General features: G+C 42.6%; 1 pseudogene and 2 gene segments (V, D, J or C); all 3 read left to right on the forward strand.

Moving 5' to 3' along the window:
- The first annotated feature begins 754 nt into the window (after positions 1-754).
- LOC131400203 (T cell receptor beta variable 19-like) lies at positions 755-3,401 on the forward strand. The segment is given in 3 exon segments: positions 755-824; positions 2,698-2,783; positions 2,917-3,401. Coding segments are annotated over 2 exon segments (534 nt in total).
- Positions 3,402-11,937: 8,536 nt separating this feature from the next.
- LOC131400208 (T cell receptor beta variable 4-2-like) lies at positions 11,938-12,636 on the forward strand (annotated as a pseudogene).
- Positions 12,637-23,546: 10,910 nt separating this feature from the next.
- LOC131400213 (T cell receptor beta variable 3-1-like) lies at positions 23,547-24,535 on the forward strand. The segment is given in 2 exon segments: positions 23,547-23,829; positions 23,946-24,535. Coding segments are annotated over 2 exon segments (639 nt in total).
- Positions 24,536-24,638: the final 103 nt, after the last annotated feature.

Below are 24,638 nucleotides of genomic sequence, written 5' to 3' on the forward strand. Positions count from 1 at the left end.
CATCTGGCTCCTGGGGGCAGTTGAGTTCTGGGCTAATGGATCAGCATCACTGGGCTTTGTCTGTGGTTCTATAGCTGTGTCTCAAATTTGCCCTGGACATCCATGTTGCCCAAAGATTTTCTGAAAGGTATTAATATTTATAGGAAAACAAAGAATTGCAAATAATTGCAAAAAAAGCAAAGTTTCTGAGAAATTTTAAGACCATTCAGGAGACTTCAAAGATATTTGAGTTCCCTTAGGTTGCGTCATTGTAAGACACTCACTTTGTCTATCATCACAACTCTGTCTCATGTGATATTTTCTTTTCTGAGGTCCCACAAATGCCAGGGTCATCCAGAACCCAAGACACCTGGTTGGGAGAGGCCAGGAGGCAACACTGAGATGCAGTCCAGTGACAGGACACAGTCCTGTTTATTGGTATCGCCAGTTCCTGGAGGAGGGTATGAAATTCATGATTTACTTCCAGAAAGAAGAAGTCATAGATGAGTCAGGAATGCCAGCGAAATGCTTTTCTACTGAATTTCCCAAAGATGCAGTCAGTGTCTTAAGGATCCAGCCGGCAGAACTGGGAGACTCAGCGGTGTTTCTTTGCCAGCTCTTGATCACCATCAATGCAGAGTCACATCCTCTCAATGCACAAACACCCTCCAGGCCCCGCCACAGAAACAGCTGTGAGCTGGGGGCGGGGACACGTTGTTTGATTAGGGAACAAATCAGCTATAAGGCATTCTTCGAGGTGAGGAGAGAAATAGGGGAGGACTGTAGAAATATCACAGAATATCCCAGCCCATGCTCAGGAACTAAGACACTGTCACCCGAAAAAGGTAAAGATTTTTAAAATTCATACTCTATTTCAAGTTCTCTATTGTGGGCTTTAAATATAGAATTTTATTTAATCAGCAAAACAATCAAGCAAAGGATATATTGCCCTCATTTTCAACATGAGAAAACATGATTCCAGGATCATTCTTCTTTCTGAAACTCAAAAAAAAAAAAAAAAGATACAGGATACAAACTCAGGTTTGGCTGGCTCAAAGGGTTGTGCTTTTTATACTATGCTGTGCTGCCTCTTTTATTCTTTCTGGAATAATCCAGGTTTTGTCCTTTGCCTAGTGCCTATGCAGGTATGTAGAGATACCGGGATTAAAAACTCCTGCTATAGGATATCCCAGAGATGGCGACAATAGAGTTAGGTAAATTAGTCTGGAATTTAGGAGACAGGTCTGCCCCCAAAAGACTATTCATTAGAAACACATCACCTGAACCTTTTGGGATCTCAGTGAATATTTTTTTTTCATTCTCATCACACAACAAATGTCAAGCATCTACAGAGATGTGTTTATCGTCATTTGCTTTGATGGAATAAACAATTTCAGAAAATCAAAAGGCAGATGAATGCAAAACATATACACTAAGGAAGTCCCTCCTCACCAGGATGGAGTATAAACCTGCACTGCTTTTTCTGCCTTTTGATTTTCTGAAATTATTTCATTGCCCTGGTCTCTCTCCTCCCTGACCTGGAGGAGGGGGTGGAGCAGAAAAACTGTGACGGGACTGAGGAGCGGAGTGAGTGGGCCTGAGGAGAAGTTGGAGAGAACATTAGAGAAAGGACGCCCAGTGACTCAGACCAGAGCAGGACCTGAGGAAGGAGGTTTAAAGGTGCACTCACTTGGCTTAAACCCCCAGGCATGTAATTGAAAGGGATCCCCTTCCAAACATACAGCTTCTGAGGGAGAAAAAATGGCAAAGAGGAAAGAAGAAGGGTCCTCTGGTAATTGGAAGGAAAACTTAAGAGTCCTGTAAAACAAAAGAGAATCACAATATAGGAGCCTCACAACCCACCACCCACCATGAAAACAACAAACAATACTTGCTAAGGTGTCTGAACTTCCTGATAATGATGTGACAGGATACTTTTAGCCTGGGTACATTGTAAAACACCTCAACAACACGAAAATGAACAAGAGGAAAGCAAAATCCGTAGAGTAGAGGGAAACCCACCAGTTTTCACTGTCTTCCCCCGAAAAACAATCACAAGTCAGAAGAATATGGAAATCTACACTCCAGACAGAATTAAATAGACTCAAGCAAGCAGCTGAAGATAGGACAACCCACTTATAACCAGAAGTTCAAACATTAACAACAGAAATGGCAAAACAGGAAGAGAAGAAAAAAAAGTGAGAGAAGGTGGTGGAATGAAAATGAGGCCTCGGCCTGAATGCAGAGGAGTATCTAGAGCCACTGAGCTCCTGGCAACAGATCTGAGTCTTGCCTTTCCATTGCTGCCACAGACAACTCTGCACAGACCCCAGGCGTCACTCTTTCCTCAGGGAGTCGAAGGGATAACAAAGGAATTCCACCTTCTGTGTGACTAGAGTGTCTGCAGTGCTCTCATAGCAATCACACATTACTATCACCAGGAAATCCAGAAGGCCAATCAGAGGAGACTCTGGCCTGTAGATGTGGTTGTGCGAGCAAACTCAGGCCAGACTAAAAGCAGAGTTTCAGGAGGGAAGCACAAGGAGGGAACAAGTGATTCAGGTCTCTGCTCTTAGTCTCCTCATCCACAAAATTAGGGAGCTGTCTCAAATATCGCCAGGATCCTTTCCAACTATCCAGTCTAGGCTTCTGACAAATTGGATGCATTAAGGCAGCGGGATATCCAGAGCTAAGATTCTTTCCTCTTTTGTCTTCCAGCAAGTGCTTGGAGCTACAAGGAGACCCCCTGCCCCCGATGGGCAACCAGGTGCTCTGCTGGGTGGTCCTTTGTCTCCTGGGAGCAGGTGAGTCCTGGGTTCAGGGAGCAAATTCCTGTCCCGAAGGTGCCAAGTTCCAGATCTAAGACTTCCCCCTGTGACAACAGCATTAGGCACACTTTTGGTCTCTTTCTCCAGAAGCTTTCTCTCTCTTCCATAGACACCATGGACGGTGGAATCACTCAGAGCCCAAAATACCTGCTCAGAGAAGAAAGACGAGATGTGACTCTGAAATGTGAACAGAATTTGGATTACGATGCCATGTACTGGTACCGACAAGACCCAGGACAAGGGTTGAGACTCATCTACTACTCACGGGTTGTGAATGATGCTCAGAAAGAAGACATATCTGAAGGCTACAGTGCCTCTCGAGAGAAGAAGGCATTCTTTCCTCTCACTGTGACATCGACCCAAAAGAATCAGACAGCCCTGTATCTCTGTGCCAGTAGTAGAGACACAGTGAAGCACAGCCACCTCCTCTCTGTGCATAAATGTGTCCCAAGCCCTGCTTCCCTCCAGGTGGCAGGGCTTTCTGAACTCAGTACCTTGATCTGCCAGCTTTCCTCCATCTCAACCAGGCCTCTAAAGCAGCTGCTGCCATCAGCACACTTTGCTGAATGGCCCGGCACTTCAGCGACCCACTGAGTTGGATTTAAACATGACATATACGCATATATCTATATCTATAACTATCTATCTAACTATATCATGGAGAGAGAGAGGGAGAGAGAAAGAAGAGGAAGGAGAAGGAGAAGAAGGAAGAAGAGAAGGAGGAGGAGGAGGAAGAGGAGGGGAGGATGGAGAGAAGAGAAGAGAGAAGAGGTTAATTTTACATCTCAGTTCTTTTTTCTATTTTACCAAATACTGTAAAACAAAAATGAACAGATAATGGTCCTTTCCTTCAGAAAAATAATAAAGTCTAGTGGGGAGAGAAATGTGTAGAAGTCAAATACTGTAATCAAATATCATATATGTGTGCCTTATCTGAGATATTAGTGGAGTACTAGGAATAACACGGCCAATTCTGTCTGGTGACATCAGGAAGGGCTTCAAAGAGAAGGCAAAATGGGTGATGAAACTCGAATGATGAGGAGGATTTCACCAGATGCACAAGAACCACCTGAGTGATACAGGCGTAGGGAGCTATGTCAGGAGAGAGTGATGAGATAATATCAGGAATAAAGGTGATCAACCCCCCTGGAATATGGCAATAAGAGAAAATTTGAAAGAATGAGTGGAGCAAAGCTGTTGAACAAAACTGAGTTTCTAGTTCTAGTGGACCTTCCTTGGACATCTGCATAGATATACCTAGTAGGCTCTGTAATTGCACTTGGCACTTAGAAGGCAGAGTCAGGCTTGAGAGAAATATTTGCTTGAATAATCAGCAGACAGGTGGTCTGTATTATTTTGCAAATGGTCTTGATGTTTTCTGTATATTATTTCTCTTTGTGGTCTGCCACCTATCAGTGGAATTAGAAGGCAAATGGTGCTAATTCTTGGGACTGTATTTGTTTACAAGTTTTTATTTGGTCACATAAGTCTGTTTCTAGAAATGAATGGCAGTCTATATTATTCAGACTAACATTCACACTGCATACAACTAAAAATACTGAATGAAATATGTTTTTAAATATTCTTGGAATCATTTAAGTACCCCACTTTGTTCTCTTGTGTGGCCCTGGGTCTCCTGGGACAAGCAAGTTCTAGAAAAATGTGGGAAATCCCTGATCATCACACACAAGCCTTGGCTACATGCATTTTATCTTCCTCATTCTGTGTTTGGCATTGGCTTTCTTCTCCCACATAATTTGTGGAAGCCTGACTCACACAGAGACCAATATACTGAGATACAGAGATGGGAAAGAGACACTAACCTCTGAATAGGATTTAAAACACTGAACTGTGCTATGATGAGCATTCCAACAGTCATCGCAACTAACACTGTCTGACAATAGTGAGGAAACAGTTGGGAATGGGATGGATCTAAGATACTTCACTTGGACTGCCCAGACCATGTTCACAGACACTTCAGGTCAATAATCTCCTGAGCCAGATGATGCAGTCATGGACTTTTGTGGCAGTCGGGGCCACAGCCCTAGAATTCTCTGCTCCCTGTGTGTAAGTCATATTCCAGAGGCAATAGGATGAGGAGAGGCTATCTGTCCAGTGAGAGAAAGGAAATTAAAGGGACAACCGGAAGAGATAGGCGGTCTTGTTCTTCTTTGTTATCTTGGGCATAACTAGAAGGAATATAGATTTCCTCTGTCTGCTGAGGAATTTATACAACAAAGCATATGGAATTTACTTAATTATAAAACATCCACTCTAAAAAATTGAACGATTTACTTTCTCAGAGTTACGAAACTATGATGTTTCATAACGGCTCCCCTTCCCAGGACCAAGCTGTAAGAAAGTTATTTTATGAAAAGAAAGTCAAAAAATTAAAATAGATAAAATATCACTAAATGTTTCCTAGGCAAGTTTTGAGGAGCCATTGTATCTATTAAGTAGGAAGAACAATTTATAGAAAAATATAATCAAAGAATGATAATATTTCTTGATACAAATCAAGATTGATTTAAAAATATACTAGAAGCGATCAATAGTAAATTAGCCAAGTCACAAAACCAATTTGCCAAATGTACACGAACTCAAGAAATATTTCAGAATTTTGAGGAAATAGACAAAATATTTGACAAAAACGCACCATCACAAACTGGAAACACTTAAATGTCCATCAACAATGCAATGGACACATAAACTGTGTTACATTTATATAATAGAATAAATTATAGTAAAAATTCAAATATTGTTTGCAAAATTATGGATGGATGAATATCATAAACGTTAACATTAAACAAAAGAAACCAGACATAAGAGTACATACTATATGAAGTTAAAATAGTGGTTACTTGGGGGCATTTTAAATTTACTTGGGAGGAAGCAAAAGGGAGGATTCTGGGGTTCTGAAAATGTCCTATATCTTGATCTTGGTGGTAGTTACATAAATGTATTCATGTGTGAATATTTGCCAAGCTGTCCACTTGAGATCTATGAAGTCTATTATGTAATTTATGTCTCACTGAAAAAGCTTAGAAAAACAACAATAGTAATAACAACAAACACCCCCAAATGTTGTGACTTAAAATAACAATGTGTTATCTCTCATGGTTCTATGGGTTGAATGGGCTTGGCTGAGTTCCCACTTAGGGTCTCTCATGTCGTCACACTCAAATAGTCACTGAGACTGGAGATATCTGAAGGCTCACCTGGACTGGACATCCAAGATGGCCTCTTTGTGCACATGCCTGATACCTCATCTGGGGTGGCTAGAACAGCTGTGGACCAGCCTGACATGTCTCTCTCTCCACACACAGCCCCTCAATGTGTTAGGTGGGTTTCTTCACAGCATGATGGCCTCAGGGTAGGTAAAATTATTACATAGTGGCTGACTTCCCCAAAAATGAATGTTCAAAAGACCCGAGTGGGATCTACAAAGCTGCCTATGACCCATCTTGGAAAATCATGCAGTGTTGTTTCTACCATACACAGACCAGTCCAGAGTCAAAAGGAAGGGACTTAACCAGAATGTGAATATTGGGAGGTGTGGTTCATTGGGGTGTCATCTTTGAAGAGTAGCTACTACAATATGATAAATTGGTACATCTGATCATATTCATCACTGCCTTGGACAAATGATAACTTCAGAGTGTAATGATAGCTGCTTTACCTGCAAAGATTTTTCTTGAGATAAACTCTAATCAACAGCTATACTAGGAAGAAGGTTCTGGGAAAGGTATTTCCTCTTTAGTTAAGTTGATACAGTAATATAAACCACAGGTATATACCTGATGGCTGGTGGTCTTCAGAAGGAGTAGAAAGGTTTTCTTCTGATCCTGGGGCTTCTAGCCATTTTATCCCATATATTACATAATATTACACCAGAAATAATGCATTGCAAGGTACATCCACTTACTCTTTGTAGGAACAGTACAGTTATAGTGAGAGGTGGTCCCAGTCTAATATGGTGTGTACCAACCATAAAAGAATATAGCCACAAGAACATGTCAGAGGGCCTTTAATCCATGTATCATTCTTATGTGTGTTGTAATATTTAATATGTAATAATTATACTTCGTATGATAAAAATCTATATCATATAGTACAAACATAATTTGATGGATCAAGTCTCAATTCCACCTTAGTTACCCACTCCTGATAAAAAGAACTAAATATTAAGTGAAAGCCCAACTGGGAGGTTGTTATAAAAGTGAAAGGAAAAATATCTTTGGAATTTTTTTTGCTTTGGAAAAAAATCTTCAGCCTCTTGAAATTGCTATGCATTTCCAAGCATGAGCCATTTAAAACAAATATTCCAGCATGTTCAAAGCAGAAATAATTCCTTAAATCTCCTAGAACCTATTTCCATTGACCAATACTTAGTTTATGACCTGTATTATGGTGAAATAATGATAAATAAATTATCCTGACAGCCTCTACTGTGCTTTACACAAAGATATATAGACTATAATAAATAGCCATATTTATTATTAAGTTCATCACTATGAGGGGAACTAGCATGAGACAGTTGTGAAATAAATTCCTCATTTAGAAGATGAGGAAGTGTCCTTTTCATCGATATGAAGAAACATGGAACTTCTAGCCTAGGATTTCTTATGTTCACCCATAGTTCTAGTGAACAACCACCATGAGTTGTCTTCATGTTGTGCCCTTGTCTCAGCCTATTGACAACCAGTGTCGTGGCTGGACCGGCCCTTGTGGTTCTTATTAGGGTTGCAAGATGCCCTCTGCAACAACCATCAGGAATCTTTGCGAAAGATAAGTTTATTACTTACAGGTTCTGGAAATTATATGGCACACCTGGGGCTACACAGCGTTGTTACAGACAGAGACAGAGCATGCACAGACCTGGTGTTCTGCTTTTATTGGGTCCCAGGATGGGAGTCTAGGGTTTCATGGGCTCACTCTCTATTGGTGAATTTAAAACTAAAAGCAAGATTTTAAGGCACTGGAAGAGAAAAAAACAAGTGACTCAAGTGGTCAATTATTGAAATCAACTAAGGTGTCTAAAACAAAGGAGCCTGGGGGTTGGTGGCATTGGGGAGGTGACCTGTCTCTTCATCTAGTTGTGTGGCTGGCAATGTATATATTGATGATAGCCATCTTTGAAGTGGATGCCTCTTTGAAGTGGACACCTCAGCAATCAAATCTTAAGTCAGGTACTTGCACGACAAAAAAGAAAAACCAACTGTCAGGGCTGCAGCCTCCTTGGTTACTTTGAGGCACAGAAGTAAAGAACTGACTACAACGCCATTTGCTACACAAACATGTACCCCTCTCCCTATATAAAGCTAAGAAACTCATCCTAGTCATTTCAATGTTGTAGGTATCAGTGTATCTTCTATAAAATTAGGAGTCAAATTATAACAATTTTGAGGCCCCTTTCAGTGATGTATGTATGGATCTTTGATAATCAGAAAGAGTAATAGAACCTGCATCATTGGAAAAGGTCACCACCAGGGGGCAGATTAGAGCTTCCTCAGGATTGTGTAAACCATCATCCCTCCCTCTGGGGTGGATAAAGGAAGAACAAAGAACATGGTCATACCTCTCTTGAGAGTGGTGTGGCGTGAGGCCAACCCCTGAAGATGCTGATGCTTCTGCTGCTTCTGGGGCCCAGTACGAGCCTTATTGTATCAGTAGCTTGGGCGAGTATGCATGGGCATTGGCATGAGTGATTTGGTAGCCAGAGATTGGGGATTTTTTATGCTGATCAAAATGAGAGGGGACATCCATGCCCTCTGGGAGTGTAAAGGGTAAGGTGAGAAGTCACCAGTCAGGGGAGATGGGGGATTATGATCCAGGGAGTCTGCTAGGGAGACTTCACAAAACAAACAGGACTCTCTGGGAGCTGGGAGGAAGGTGAGGGAGCCAGGCTGTGAGTTCTCTGCCTGTGGTCGTGTCTGACTGGTCCTGCTGGCCTCTTTCATCTCTTTGACCTCTATTTCAGCAGACTCTGGGCTTGGTACTCTCGTCTCTCAACATCCAAGCAGGGCTCTCTGTAAGAATGGAAGCTCCGTGGAGATCAAGTGCCAAGCAATGGACTTTCAGGCCCAAACTGTAGTTTGGTATCGTCAGTTGCTGAAACAGGGCCTCACACTGGTTGCAACTTCTGATCAGGGTTCCCGCCCCACATACGAACAAGGTTTTAGCAAGGACAAATTTCCCATCAGCCATCCCGACCGAACATTTTCGACTCTGACCGTGACGGGTACGCATCCCGCAGACAGCGGCCTGTACTTCTGCAGTGCTAGTGACACAGCGCTGGGCAGAGATCAGAGACCCAAACAAGAACCTTTGCAACGGCACCCTCTGCCCCACCCCACCAAACCCACAGAGCCCTGTGGAAGGAGGTTTGGAGAGAAGAAAACCACAGCTTCTCTGAGACGTCTGTGAGTGTGTGTGTAAGTGTGTTTGTGTGTGGGTGTGTGTTTGTATTCTAATTACTGTAGCTTTGTATGGCATTGGAGAAAATATTTGCAAACCACATATCTGATAAAGGGTTAATATCTAAAAATATATAAGAAATTTCTATGACCTAAGAGCAAAAAACACAAATAATCTGATTTAAAAATTGACAAAGGACATGAATAGACATTCTCCAAAGAAGACGTGCAAATGGACAACGGATCCATGAAAAGGTGCTCAACGTCACTAATCATCAGGGGAAAACAAATCAAAATGAGGTATCACCTCACACCAGTTAGGATGGCTATTATCAAAAATTGAAAAGATAAGTATTGATGAGGATGTGGAGAAATTGGAGCCTTCATACACTGTTGGTGGGAATGTAAAATGGGGCAGCTGCTATGGAAACCAGCATGGAGGTTCTTCAAACAATAAAAAATAGAACTACCATATGATCCGCAATCCCACTTCTGGGTATGTATCTGAAAGAAGTAAAATCATGATCTTGAAGACATATCTGCACTCTCGTGTTCATTGCAGCATTATTCGCAATAATCAAAAGATGGAAACAACTCCATCAACAGATAAGTGGATAAAAGAAATGTGGTATATATGTGATAGAATATTATTCAGCCTTAAAGAAGGAAATCTTGCTATTTGTGACAACTTGGATGAACCTGGAGGACACGCTAAGAGATAAGCCAGTCATAGAAAGACAAATTTTGCATGAATGCACTTATATGAAGTATCTAAAGTAGTCAGACTCATGGAAGCAAAAAGTAGAATGGTGGAGTGCCAGGGCCTATAGGGAAGAGGAAATGAGGAGTTGTTGAATTGATATAAAGTTTCAGTTATGTAAGGTGAATACTTTCTAGAGATCTGCTCTAAGACATAAGACATAGTGTCTTTGGTTAACAATACTATGTTGTGCACTTAAAAATTGGTTAAGAGGGTAGATCTCATGTTAAGTTGTCTTACCACAAAAAAACAAAAGCAAAACAAAACAAAGGGACACAAGGAAACTTTTGGAGGGGATGGATATGTCTATTACTTTGATTGTGGTGATAGTTTCACCAGTGTATGCACATCTCCAAATTCATCAAATTCTATACATTAAATATGTGAAGCTTTTTGTACATTACTTCTACCTTGCCATGAGTACCTTCTGTCTCTATGTCTCTGTTAAAGTGTCAAACCCATAGGAGAGAATATTTGTTGGATCCAGTGTCTCTGCCCTTGTATCAGTCAGGCACGGCCAGGGTGTTGCGTGAAACTGAACCCAGCAGCCACTGGTTATGACACAGAGAGACCTAATAGAGTCACAGAGCAGGTTTCTTAGAGGAAGTTGTGTTTAAGGCGACATCTTTATTGAGCTGGAGGTAACAAAATAAGTGGGCCCAGGAAAAATGAAGCAACATGCATTTAAGAAAGACGGAAGATCCAGTGCAGGCAGGAAAGAAATTGGTGAGCTTAATGAATGGAAAGATTTAGTGGTGTGGCAGAGCAAGGAGTGGGGAAGGGGACGAGTACAAGGTGAGACTGGAGAGAGGTAGGCAGATGTCAGACCATTTGTGACCTTATAAATCAAAGTATATGATATGGAATTTAACATAATATTTAATAGGAGTCATTGAGGTTTTTAAATAGAGTTTATTTTTAACACAGTTTTAGGTTCACAGCAAAATTAACTGGAAGGTACAAAGGGCTCTCATATACTCCCTGTCCTGCATTGAGGTTAAAGTATTTGACCTTTGTAGTAATCTGATTAGTGTTTGTTCTTTTACATGTGTGTGCGTGCACAAATGTGTGTTTTTTATGCCCTGGCTAGAGTGTGAAAAAATAATGGGCAATGTGGAAAGAGCTGATGCAGATACAAGAGTTAGCCAATGCAGGTACCCAGGCAGGCAATATAGTAGCTAGGATGTAATGGTGGTGAGAGAAACACAGGGAAATGAGAGAAATAAAAGATGTTTAGGAAGTAAAATCAAATGACCTGGAATTGATTAGACACAAGAGGAAATAGATAGGGAGGATTACGCTTTTTGCTAATATAACGTCCTTGCTCCTATTCCTTTTGCATGTAAAAGTCTTTCATTTTGTACAGCTCCTTGGAGCTCCTTTCTATCTGCTAGATTGGATGTTGCCCCATTTATGAATTATTGAATAAAGGCAAAACATCTTTAAAGTTTAGTCAGTTGAAGTTTTTTTTTTTTTTTAACATGTTGTCCTCTTTCAGCAACCTGTTTGCCCTCAGCCTGGCAAAGCTCTGTACCCTCAACTACAGGGGCCGAGGATGGGCTATCCCTTGTGTGGTCCCATCAGCACCCTTCCCAGTGTCTGGCTCCTGGCTGGCATCACAGTCTTGCATTTTTAATGCTGGGCACTGGTCAAGATTGGAACCACAGCCATCCAGTATTCCTCCCTCCATGTGGCAGGACAGAACGGCTCCACTGAGCTTAGACCCTGAGGGAAACAGTGTGTTGAGTGTTGTTGTCCTGTGTGACTGAGCAGAGGAAGAAGGAGATCCCTTGAAGGGGAAGTGGTCTGACACTGAGAAGGGGTCTTGGAAGGGAAGGGGATAGAGGGAGAACCTATATAATGAGGAGGGCAGCTAATAGCAAAAGAGCAGCTGTCAGAGGAATATCCCAGCCCAGTCATTCAAATCCACCTTCTATTAGAATCTGTGTAAGGCATGAAAAGGAGACAAAGAAATAGTCCCTGGAGCTGGGGGAAATATCAGGACAGTGACGGCACAGGCAAAACCACCAATCAAGGCCAAGGAGACCAGAGCCCAGTCCCCTCCCCAGGGCATCCTAGTCAGACAGGCCACCACAGACCTGACTCCACCATGGGCTGCAGGCTGCTCTGCTGTGTGGTCCTCTGTTTCCTGGGAGCAGGTGAGTCTTGACTTCAAATGGGCTGACCTTGGATTCAAGCCATTTTCCTGTGGCTGCATCAACACTCTCCTTCTGGGTTTTGTCTGAATTTTGTCCCTTTCCCCCAACAGTCCCCATGGACACTAGAATTACTCAGATACCAAAACACCCAGTCATGGGAATGAGAAATGAGAAGTCTTTGAAATGTGAACAACATCTATGTATTGGTACAGAGCTCTCAGAATCCACTGGAACTGATGTTTTTCTATGACTATAAGGAACTAGCTGAGAACAAGACTGTTCCAAGTCGCTTCTTTCCTGAATGTCCAGACAGCTCCCTCTTGTACCTTCATGTGCATACTCTGGAGCCAGAAGACTCAGCCATGTATTTCTGTGCCAGCAGCAAAGACACAGCCCTGCAAAGTCAACTTCTCCTTGTGCACAAACCTCCTGGGTCCAGCCAGGAAGCTGTGGGGCAATCAAGGCTCAGTTCAACATTTCCTGGAGGACCCTAGACAGAAATCGCAGACCATCACACTGCTGTCAGTTCACTGGGTATGGCAATGCTAGTTTCCATGCACAGATACCAACAGCCTGTGGCCTTACGTTTTCTTGAACAAGGCTGTGCTTGCACCTGAAAGTAGGATGCATATGTTCAAGTTGAAGTTGTTCCACGTATCTTCCAATCGTTTTATGCCCTTGAGAAATCTCCCCTGAGATACTTTATACTCTGGCCACAGCAGTCCTACAATCCTCCTTCCAGTAGGTACCTTTCTCTGACTTCTTCCATCCATGTTAGACCCTGGACCTTAGCCCTGATCCCAGCTCCAAATATACTCAGACCTTTTTCAAAACACCTCCTTCCCTCACCAAGTGCTATCTCTGTTCCCCTCACTGAGGACAACAGTCTCCTCACCTGGTTTGGATCACTGTTCTCTGGTTCACTCTCTCTGCTCATTCAGGGTCCCATCTCCTCATTGACTTCTCTTCCACTTGACCTGTAAGACATTCAGCCTGGATTCATTTTCCTTTAGTCTCTTTAATCCTAATTCTTGACGGTGTCACACCCTGCCTCCTGATTAGAGTCTGATGCCCTTGGGTTGTTTCTCACAATAGGCAGTAAGAAGCGACTGCCTCCTGACATTTCAGAGCAGGACTTTGTACTCAGGGCTGTCTTTGCTGAACCCCATATTTTCCCCCATTGCTCCCTATAATGGCCCTCCATCTTGCACACAACAGTCAACTTCAAGGGCTGAGCATAGCCCTGTGTCCTGGAGTGGTTGTGCACTGACACAAAGGTTTCCTCCTCTCCCCTGTAGAGGGCGCTCCAGGAAAAGTGGGTGTTGCCAGAAATGCTAAAGCCTCCATCAGATTACTGTGGGACTTTGTGAGCTCAGAAGTCCACTCCTCAGCTTCTGATGACCAGAAGCCTGACCTAGGAGAGGCCTCATTCCTGCCCTGACCCTGCCATGAATACCTGGCTCCTATGTTGAGTGATTGTTATTCTCCTGGAAGCAAGTGAATCCTTGAGGCTCATAGGAAATTTTCATCTCTGACTTACCTAAAGGCAGTTAGTTCAAATCCATGCCTTTATTCAATCTCTGGCTTCTTTCTCCTCCCACAGGGCACACAGAACCTGAAGTCAGCCAGACTCCAAGCCATCAGGTCATAGAGATGCAACAGGAAGTGATCTTGAGTTGTGACCCCATTTCTGGTCACTAATACCTATATTGGCATAGACAAATTCTGGGGCAGAAAGTAGAGTTTCTGATTTCCTTCTACAAAGAAACACTTTCAGAGAATGCTGAAATATTCAAGGATCGATTCTCAGCTGAAAGGCCTGATGGATCATTTTCCACTCTGCTTATCAGGCTCACAGAGCTGGGAGACTCAGCTATTTACCTCTGTGCCAGCAGTGTAACCACAGCCTCACAAGGGCACTTCCAGCCTGTGCACAAACCCTCATCCTTCTACCTCTTTTCCAGCTATCAGCACCACTTTCTTCCCCAAGAGAAAGAAATCTGGCTGGCTTGTTTTGTTCACCGGTCTCCAAATAGACAATTACCTGAAATTAAGTTACCAAGGTAGGATATCTTGGGTAGGAATGGCCAGTAGTCATGGAATTTGCAGAATCTTTACAGACACCACAGCAGGTGATTTTTGTTTTAGTAGCTTAAAAGAAATAATTTTAACTCATAGGATGGAGAGATGATTGAAGAGGAGGGGCTTTAGTATTTACATGAGAGTACAGCTGATCTCCAACAGTAAATCTGCAGAAGGACATGTTGCTCAGCAGAAGGGCCTAAATATCAGTGAGTCCTACCCAGTATGTAGTCAAGGCCAGAAATACCTGTTAACCCTCTTAGCCTAGGGTGATGCATTTGGGGAGTGATGTTAACACACATGAGAATAAGCTAAGAGAATCATAACCACGGAGTTTGATATTGAGATACCACTTCAAGGCGAACAGAGGTTTAGGCCAGCAGGAATTACCAGATTAAAGCAGGGAAGTGCAGGATCAGAATTCAGCAGTAAAAACAAGTAGCATCTAGAAGCAGAGCAGGATTGAATTTGGTAACCTCCACTTGACATGGGACAGCCAGATTAAACTTCTTGGGTTTTGAATAAGACACCAGTGTTCTTGAAGAGTTGGACCAGAGATCTTAGAGTGAAGACTACAAAGGAAAAGAATGGATTTCCTAAAATAAGTCAAGATGAGATCAAGCAATGAATGGGAGGAAAAAAAGATGTGAGCAGACCATATCACTTCTAAACAAATGAAATATTCATTTATTCAATAATTTTCATGGCAACACTACCATCTGCAGGATTATAGAATGACTAATTTAGTGACATGAGTTCCCACACAACTTTGCTACAGACCAAAGCCTCACATGTTATAGGTAAGGAAATGAAATAATGGGTTCATGACCACGGGATCCATTTTATTTATTTATTTATTTTTTATGTACTGCATCTCTCAGAAGCGTTTGATCTTATAAAGTGAAGAAATGACCTATTAAAAGCTTAACTAAGGTGACAACTCTAAAATAACACTTATAGGGCAGGGGTGATATTCTCTAGGATGTGGTATGCATTGAAGCAATGGCTGAAATATGGGGCTGTGTACTCAATACGTGATTCCAGAAGCCAAGGGGTAGAAGTAGGATTGGCATTCCCCTCATCATCATTCCCAGTGATCCAGTTGCAAATTTGTACTTCCTTCCCCTGTATTTTTAGGGTCTACTAGATAAGAAGTTCTGATTCCTGAGGAGAAAGAGGAGGAGGGAATGGATGCTTCCACCACAAGACATCATAAGGATTCCAATGAACATGAACTATGGCCATGTCCAGTTATTTTGGGCTCCTTTTCCTGTGAGACCAGCAGGTAAGAATGGAGGTATTGATCTTGATTATCATGAGATGATAGAGTTGCTGCTACACCATGGAAGCAGGGAAATGTTTATCTGGTATTCAGGGAACTAACTCAAGCATCCCTTGGTGCTTTAATTCCTGGTAATAGGGGGCCGGCCCCATGGCTTAGTGGTTAAGTTTGCACTCTGCTGCTGGCAGCCTGGGTTCAGATCCCGGGCGTCACCGAAGCACCACTTGTCCAGCCATGCTGAGGAGGTGTCCCACATACAGCAACTAGAAGGATGTGCAACTATGACATACAACTATCTACTGGGGTTTCAGGGAGAACAAGGGAAAAAAAAGGAGGAGGATTGGCAATAGATGTTAGCTCAGGACTGGTCTTCCTCAGCAAAAAGAGGAGAATTGGCATGGATGTTAGCTCAGGGCTGATCTTCCTCACAATAAATAAATAAATAAATAAATAAATAAACAAACAAATAAATAAATAAATAAATCCTGGTGATAGTGACAATTTTTCAATTGCAGCTATCGTGGCCTGACAAAGTAAAGGCACCTAGGGGCTCAAAATCCTCTGGGATGAAGGTTGGGGTCACCCTCACCAAACAAACAACTTAGGCCACTGAAGTGCTGAACAAAGGTGGAGGAAATCTAGAATTTGTGCTGAAGGGAGATGACAAACATTAGTTATGACGTTGGGTACAGTAACAGCAAATCTGGAGCCCTAGTCCTCCTGTATTTCTACAGACTGAGCTACCCCCTTGAGGACCTGATAATTTGTATTTAAGGAAACAATTCTAGGAGTGGACTGTACCAAATGCCTCTTATGTATTGCTCCAAATCCACTTGATCCCGCCTCAATTCCAGCCACAGCTATTTCATGAAGTTATTCCACGTAGACATTGACACACTCCATACTGATTACACCTCATCTTAAATACGGACCATGTGTGTAGCTTCCTTCCCAGAGTACTCTGTTGCTGTGGCATGAGACACATGAGTGGTCTGAAAGTTGTGCACACACAACTCAGAAGTGTCAGGGAGTTAATGATCCACGGGGAAATCCTCAATCCTTGGGGAATGAGAACTAATAGATAAAGCTTTTGTTTGTCTCAAGCTCCCTAGAAAGTTTTAGATTGATGGCCAGATACTTCTCTATAATGATGGTCCAATTAATACATTTTCTTCTGTATTTTCTATCCTTTTTGTTTCTCAACATGATTTGGTCTAGGTATTTCCATCTGACTTATCTTCCAGGTTCCTTGCCCTGTTCAGCTGTATCTATTCTGCTTTTAACCCATATTGAAATCTTAACTGTAGGTATTTTGTATATTTTGGCTCAGAATTTCATTTAAATATTTAGTATAGTTTTCAGTTGTCTGGTAAAATCCTCCATTTGTCATCTACTTTTTTGAATATATTAATAATAGTTATTTTAAAGTCAGTGTCCAATAATTCTAATTGCTGAATCCCATTGGGGCTGTTTCTTTAGTCTTTTTTCTTTCTTTTCTTGGTTTTTGGCCATGTGGCCTAGTTTCTTCACACACTAGATAATTTATGTTTGAATGCTGAGTGTTGTCTATGAAAAATCTTAGACATAATTTAAGGCTCTGAATGGTTTATCTTCTTATAGAGAAGGATCTTTTTTGTTTATGCTGGGAAATGGTGGCAGGGACAGGTCATCTTAATCTAGGCGAAAAGTGAGCTGGATTGAAGCTGAGCTTCAGTCTTTTTAATGGCTGTTCATTTTTGCTCCTACTGTGTAGTCATTTATGTTTCAAACTAAATGTCTGGAGTAGTTTCAATAGCATTATTCAAGTGTCACTTATATAACATAATATTTACCCTTTTCAAGTGTACAACAATGATCCAGTTCTAAAATATTTCCATCTCCCAAAATGTCCCTTTGTGCTTATTTTCAATCAATTCCTGCTCCTACCTCCAGTCTCAAGGCCTAGCATCTTCAACAGAATCCTTTCCTATTCAGTCGTCACTGATCACAAATGTTGTTCCCCAGGCCAGTAAGACGATGTGAGATCCTTCAAGTTTCTCACCCTCTCCGTGTCCTCTTTCTTCTCAGCTTCTTAACCGCTGATATCAAATGAGCAATAACTCTAAAGTAAAAATAATTTCTCAGATTTATCCTTTCTCTTCGGAATATTGAATCCTTACATCCTGACTGCATCAGTAGCACCCCTGCCTTTAAATATATAACTTTTATATTTGAATAAGCTTTTCTAGTTGTTTTTAGTGTGAGTGTTGTTCTGCAGCAATTCAATCTACTAACTTTGAAAGCCAGTTTTTATATTTTATAAAGGTGGGATACACTTGAGTATGTCTTTTTCACCTTTATTGAAATATACTTACTATGCAAAAATTGCACATATTTACTGTATACATTTTGATAAGTTTGGACATATGCATTCACACTGATAGCATCCCCACAATCAAGGTGGTAAACATATCCATCACCCCCAAAAGATTTCTGGATTCCCCTTGCTTTTGCATGTGTGGTGAGAACACTTATCCTGAGATCTAGCCTCTTAAGAAGTTATTAAGTGCAACACCTTACTATTAACTATAGGCACTCTGTTGTACAGCAGATCTCCAGAACTTATTCATCTTGTGTAACTGTAACTATAACCATTGAGTTTGTATTTGGGGTGGAAGTAGACTGAAGAGAGGAGAGTGGAGCCTCCTGTCACTTGTTTAGTAACCCCTTGTTAATCCCACTGCTTAAACTTTTCTCTTTAAATCTTTGGCTTTATAGGTCTCTGGGATATCTTCCCTGAATTCCTACATGAGGGAACAGGCCCTCCCCAGACCCTTCCAAAATGCAGGGCTAGTGAATTTCTGTCATTTTAAATCTTTATTCTATCAACATTTATCAATGGGGGCTCAAACTAGCATTGTGGTGGACATTTCTATTCTGAATGGAGTTTTCCTATGTATCACATGAAGTTTTGAACCTCACTAATAATTGTGATAATCAAAACACCCCACACATTCAGGAATGTACCCAAAAGATATGGCATACACAAGCTCTGGCTGAGAACAACTAAAACACTTCATATACTTCATTCTTTGCAGAATCTGTGTATGACTTTTCCACCCCAAAATTGTTAACAATCAGAGAGAGACTACTCAATGGTCATATTTCAGCCTCTGTCCCTGGGCTGAATATTTCTGGGTTTCAGGATCTCCTGGTAGTGCCTATGGAACCCATAGCGTACTTCTTGGCATGAGCCATAGACCGCACGCCTTGCCCGACAAAACAGGCTGAGTGGGAGAAAGAGTCCTGGTCAGTCTTGGGTTTGCTCTCAGACTAAGGCTCTTCTTCTCCTGTGAAAGTTGCTTCTAAGGCTGAGGGTTCTTTCAGAGACAATGATATCAATATTCCAACATCCTCAGGTGGGCCCCTTTCTTCCTGATGACCTGAAGCCTGAGCTTGGAGGTCCCCATTTCTGCCCTGCCCATGCTATGGGCCCAGGTCCTCAGCTGTGTGTCTTTTGAGGAATCAGTCTCAGATGGGAGGGCCAGGGGCTCCTTAGAACCTTCTCACTGTCTGTCCCTATCTCAGAGACCTCTACCATCCTGCTGTCCTTGGTCCAAGGCAAGAGAACTGAGTCCTGGCACCACTGACGCTTTGGCCACAAGGAGGAACTGTGACTCTATGGGATTCAGGGAGCTCTGAGGGAGGGTTGAGAAAACTCCCAGGATGGGAGAGGGTTAAGAGAAAGTCTGAGTTTGTTTACCACACAGGAGAATGTGGTTTGCAGAGGCTGTGAGTCAGTGCTGAAATGTGAGGGATTAACATAGATTATTTGCTCTGTGTTGATCTGAAGGTGATGCTGTCCCCGGAAAGAGCCTGGACCGCCAGACTTGTTGCAGGTGAGCCTGCATGGGATTAGAAAGGAGAGAGATTTGAGGCGTGGAAGGTAGGAGCCCACAGGCAGGTGCAGGTGGAGGACCCCTTCCTGAGAGGAACAGGGGAGAGGCTCTGGGACTGGGCCTCTGCCTCAGCTCACCCAGTGCAGTGGAGCAGAGCACTGCTGTGATGTGACCTCGTGGGGCTCAGGTAATGAGCCTAACTGGCAAGGGCTTCCTTGGGGATCTTGCAGAGATAGTAATAACCCAGGGACATCTACCTACCAGGCCAAAGGAGACCTAGAGCCCCATCCCCTCACTCCAGAGTATCAGGGAGTTAAGCTAGAATGGGTTTTATTCTTGTCCCTCTGCTGGTGTCCTCTGAGTTCTTGGGGCAGGAGAGTTCTGAGCAATGATAGGGAAACCCTCTTCTGGGTTTGATGAAAGAATTCTAGGAAAATATCAGCAACAGACTTCTGTCTGGACTCTATCTCCAAATTTTATCTCTGTCTCCAATGACCCATGGAAGCTAGAATTGTCCAGTCACAAAAACACTTGATATCAAAACATCTAGAGAGAGAAAAGACAGACATCAGAATGCAGATCTGAAACATGACTTTTCATTTTGTTTTCACCAGAGGCTCCTGTTTCACAATTAGAAAATAAAAAAAAAAAAGTTTGGAATTTTCTATGCTTCTTGGAAATCCAAGAATGCCGCAAAATTACATTTTATTTAAGTTCTGGTTGTCTGCAGCAGGAGGAAGCTTCAGAATATCAATATATTTTACAATATGATTTGAAGTGAAAGTCTAGCTTGACAAGGAGTTTACCATGAAAATTGTTAGCCACTCAGTGAAGGTTAATTTTGTAGTTCATCTTAGACTGGATCAGAGGAACCTACTAAAAATAGTCATCTCTATGCTCGAATCTAAATTTCTTAACTTTCTGTGTTATGAACCACTTTCAAAATATGTTGAAGTTACAAACAGAAAATGCGGGAATACAGACGTATAAGCTTAATATTGAATGTTCTACATGACTAACTTTAACTAAGCGCTTGGGAATTCAGGGTCCCCTAGACTGTCCCCACTCCCACCCCCACAAAACATCCACAGCTTCTTCCTAAGAACATAAATAAGGCGACATAGAATCATTTTTGAACTTAAATAATGCCTGTGCATCACGGTATTGTATTAAATTTTTTGTTAGTGTTTTTTATGTTACTTTCAGATGACTTAAAGATTAAACATTTAGGATCCATATAATAAAATGAATAATAAATGCAAATATTTTAAGTGGACAGATGAGACTTCAATAGCTAAACGGTCAAAGAGCATGAACTGATCATTTGTAAAGCTGGAGGACAAATGACCTGTTGCAGAATGCCCCACCTGGTTTTGATCTAGATTTCCACATGCAACATCCATGGCTGATGGATCACCTGCAGGCGTATGATTGCAAGAGTTGATGTGAATGTTGACTTTTGTATGTTTTTCAGAAATAAAGGGGATTTTTTTCCAAAGTCAGAGCCACCAGTGACTAGCAGCCTGCTGAGCAGAATGGAAGGCAGATCATGGCCCTTGTCGCCTCGCAGACCTGAGAAACCAATTTTATGCACTAGTACCAGCGAAGAGAGACAGAATCTGATGAAACTGAGATCTTCATGGAAGTCTGTGCTCAGGTAACTAAATTGACAGAATTGGGCACAAGAGATTTTCCTTCCATCCCATTCTGCCAGTGCACACACCCTGGGTTCCCCTGCGCTGAATTCCTAGGGAGCCGGTGGAGGGAGGCAGCTCTGCTAGGCGGATTTCTGTTCTTGCTGAAGTCACACGAAGCAGAGGCAGTGATGGAGGTTTTCTTTGAGGAAAATTTCATTTTAGAACATATCAACACACCTGCCTTTTCCCACTAATACCCAAACTTTGGGTAATTGTCCTAATAAAAGAAGGAGTTTAAATCTTGGACAGCCAAAAATATGACCAATGTCCAAAATACACATTCTCATATCATGCAGCCTGTTTCCCCTTTGTTCTAGTTCTTCTCCAGGCTTCTCCCACTGGTCCTGTGACTCTCCAAGTTTCTGTGGGTGAAGTCATATTTATGCTAAAATTACTGCATTTTTCTTCCCTCCTTTACTTTCCTGCTGCAACTGACCTCTGGCGCTTCCCAGGCATCCCAGCCTCAGCCTCTGTTCTTCTGTAGAGGCTGCCCCTTCTCCAATTCAGCCCCACCTGTCAGAAAAGAAGGTGTGAAGAATCCATTTCTTTGTTCCCTTCTATCCTTTGAAAAATTCTTGATAGACAATGAAAAAATCTTGTTTTCTAATTCTCCTGTGAGAAATATAAAACAGCCAGAACCAACATTACCTCATGCGAGGCAAGTGTCTTCATACCAGTTTCATCTCAGTCTCTCTGGATGATGTGCCCCTGATTTTTCAAGAACATTTGCATAACCAATAAAGTAAATAATTCATGTGAAATATACTTCTTAAAAGTGGTTATTCTTTATAGGCTCAAATATAATCACTATTATATGTAGCTTCATGTCTGTTTTGTTTTTTACTATTTCCTTCTTTCCTTCTTTTCTTCCCTTCTTCCTCCCTTCTTCCTTCCTCTCTTCATCCTTCCTTCCTCCTTCCCAACTTCCTTCCTTCTTCCCTCCTTCCCTTCCTTCTTTGAAAAGCTTGCCATGTAAGCTGTGTGGTACAATGAGGTAGGTACTTGGGACACTGGATACATAAAACCCACTAGCTCTGTAAAAGTCTAAGAGTGCCCTTGGTTAGGATCACACAATTTTAAAACGGGCAGAGACTTGGAAATTATTTATTTCAGCACACTGTTTTATAGATGAGGAAATGGGAAGCCCTATAAAGGGCAGCGTTTAACTGTGTTAATACTGACTATATTCCTAAGCTTTATATATCATGTATTTTATATTTCTGGTCTAGGGTAATCTGTGAATTTTTTTTTGCTCCTATCAGAATATAAGCATCATGAGAGCGAGAATATTGTCTTACTCATGCTTTGCACTCAGTGACTGCAAACAATAAAGCATGCTAGAAGTTCTAGGAAGGAAGGTAATTGTCTCTGTTTTGTCACTACTGCATCCCCATTGCTTGTTCTGTGTTCAGTAAAACGAATCACCTGGGGCTTTCTATGAAGGGTTTTCACCAGTAGTGGACAGTTGATGTTGCCACACATTGTGTGTGTGTGTGTGTGTGTGTCTGTGTGCATGCATGTGCAGGAATGCACACACATGTGGCTCTCTAGTGTTAGTCATGGTCCTTGCTGACTTGGATTTACTATGGGCCGAGGCACAGCACACAAGAGCACTGAAATCTGAGAACTGCCCTGTTCTGTCCACCAGGAGGAGCTGTGGCCCTACCAAAACCCTGAGGCTGGTGGAGGAGGGGGAAGGACTCCCTGAAGGAATAAAGGGAACCTTGTTTCTCAGTGGGACAATTCACCAATGTCTGTAGACACTTTTGGTTGTCACAACTAGGGACGGAGAATGTTATTGGCATGTAGTGCATAGAGAGCAGGGATGCTGCTAAACATCCTACAGCCCCCCCAAAGGTAGACAATAATACAGGCTTGTATGTCAATAGGGCGAAGGCTGAGAAACCCTGGGCTAGGCATTGAGCTGTAAATTTTGTATCAAAAGGGAAGGTGACCTGTAGACAATTCAAGGGCAGTAAAATCATCCACTTAGACTTTCCCCAACGGCCTTGCTATGATTCACCCCTACAACCTCTTTGCTGTCACATGTGACTTCATATTCCCTAGGAGCCTCCTATCCCCACAGGAGAACATCACAGGGAGCAGGGCTGCAGTTTATCCCCTCAGGGGCTCATCATGCTCCTAGCTAACATCAGTTCATGCAATTTAAATGGTCTGCAGCTGGTTCTCAGAGGCGACCTCACAGCAATCCTTTGCCTACAAATGAAATGGTCAGGGGGCCACTGAGCACAAACCACATTCAAGGGAGCCAGGATATATGTGGGATTGCCCTGCATTATCCTGAAGGAGAAGCAGAAGATGCAGAGAAGTGACTCTGAGAGAGGAGCCCAAAGGGAGGATGGGGGGAGGTGGCCAGAACCTGTGGGAGGGAAAGCAGAAGGAGGTAGCTGCTGGCACAAGAATGACCCTCAGAGAAACATCTTTGAGGCAATATTTCCACATCACTGAACTCATACCAAGAAATTCCAAACAGGTCTTTGAAAGGAACAAGTTCAACCCATGAAAAAGGAGGAGAAAGCAGCAGATTAGAGGAGAGCCTGCCAATGGGGAAATCCTTCTAGGCTGTGACATCACAGGCCAAGCACCTGTCAGGGCCCTGGAGCACTGCAGCCTGGTCTTCTTTCCACCCAAGACCACAATCCTGGGCTAGGGCTTGGCCTGGCTGGCGCTGACTCCACATGGGCTCCAGGCTCCTCTGCTGTGTGGCCCTCTGCCTCCTGGGAGCAGGTGAGTCCTGGGCCCTGGTGCACAATCCCACTTTGAGTCTCTAAGCCTGTTCATCACACCTCCAGCAACAGGGTACCTCCTGGGACTTGACTGAATTCTGCTTCTTTCCTTCTCAGGACCCTTGGACACAGCAGTTTCCCAGACTCCAAAATACCTCGTCACGTGGGTGGGAAACAAGATGTCCCTAAAATGTGAACAAAACCTAGGCCATGATGCTATGTACTGGTATAAGCAGGACTCCAAGCAATCGCTGAAGATCATGTTTACCTACAATTACAAGGAACTCATTGTAAACGAAACAGTTCCAAGTCGTTTCTCCCCTGAATCTCCTGACAAAGCTCATTTAAACCTTCATGTTGACTCCCTGGAGCCTGGTGACTCTGCTGTGTATTTCTGTGCCAGCAGCCAAGACACAGCCCTGCAAAGTCACTGCCTCCCTGTGCACAAACCCCCTGGCCCAGCCTGGAAGCTATGGGGACAACGTGTTCACCTGGCCCCAAGGCTCTGTTCACCCCTGACTGGAGTTTCAGTCTATAGCACAGCCTGTCAGTACACCCAGTGGGGCAGTTCTAAGTTTTATGCATATGGAAGCCTTACAGAATTCTACTCATCAGCTGGAGCAGGGGTTCACGGTAAATTCACTAAAGTACTCGGGGCTCCACAAACAAGCAAGGGCTCTGTCCCATGCACTGAAGATCTTAACTGATGGAAGAAGCCATTCCTTGCCTTTCTCAGCTGCACATATTGGTACATAGTGTACCTATCATTATGATCGAAAACACACTATTCACTGAAAATATTCGTTGAGC

The sequence above is a fragment of the Diceros bicornis genome, chromosome 3 (genome assembly GCF_020826845.1).
Source record: "Diceros bicornis minor isolate mBicDic1 chromosome 3, mDicBic1.mat.cur, whole genome shotgun sequence".
Taxonomy (NCBI): domain Eukaryota; kingdom Metazoa; phylum Chordata; class Mammalia; order Perissodactyla; family Rhinocerotidae; genus Diceros; species Diceros bicornis.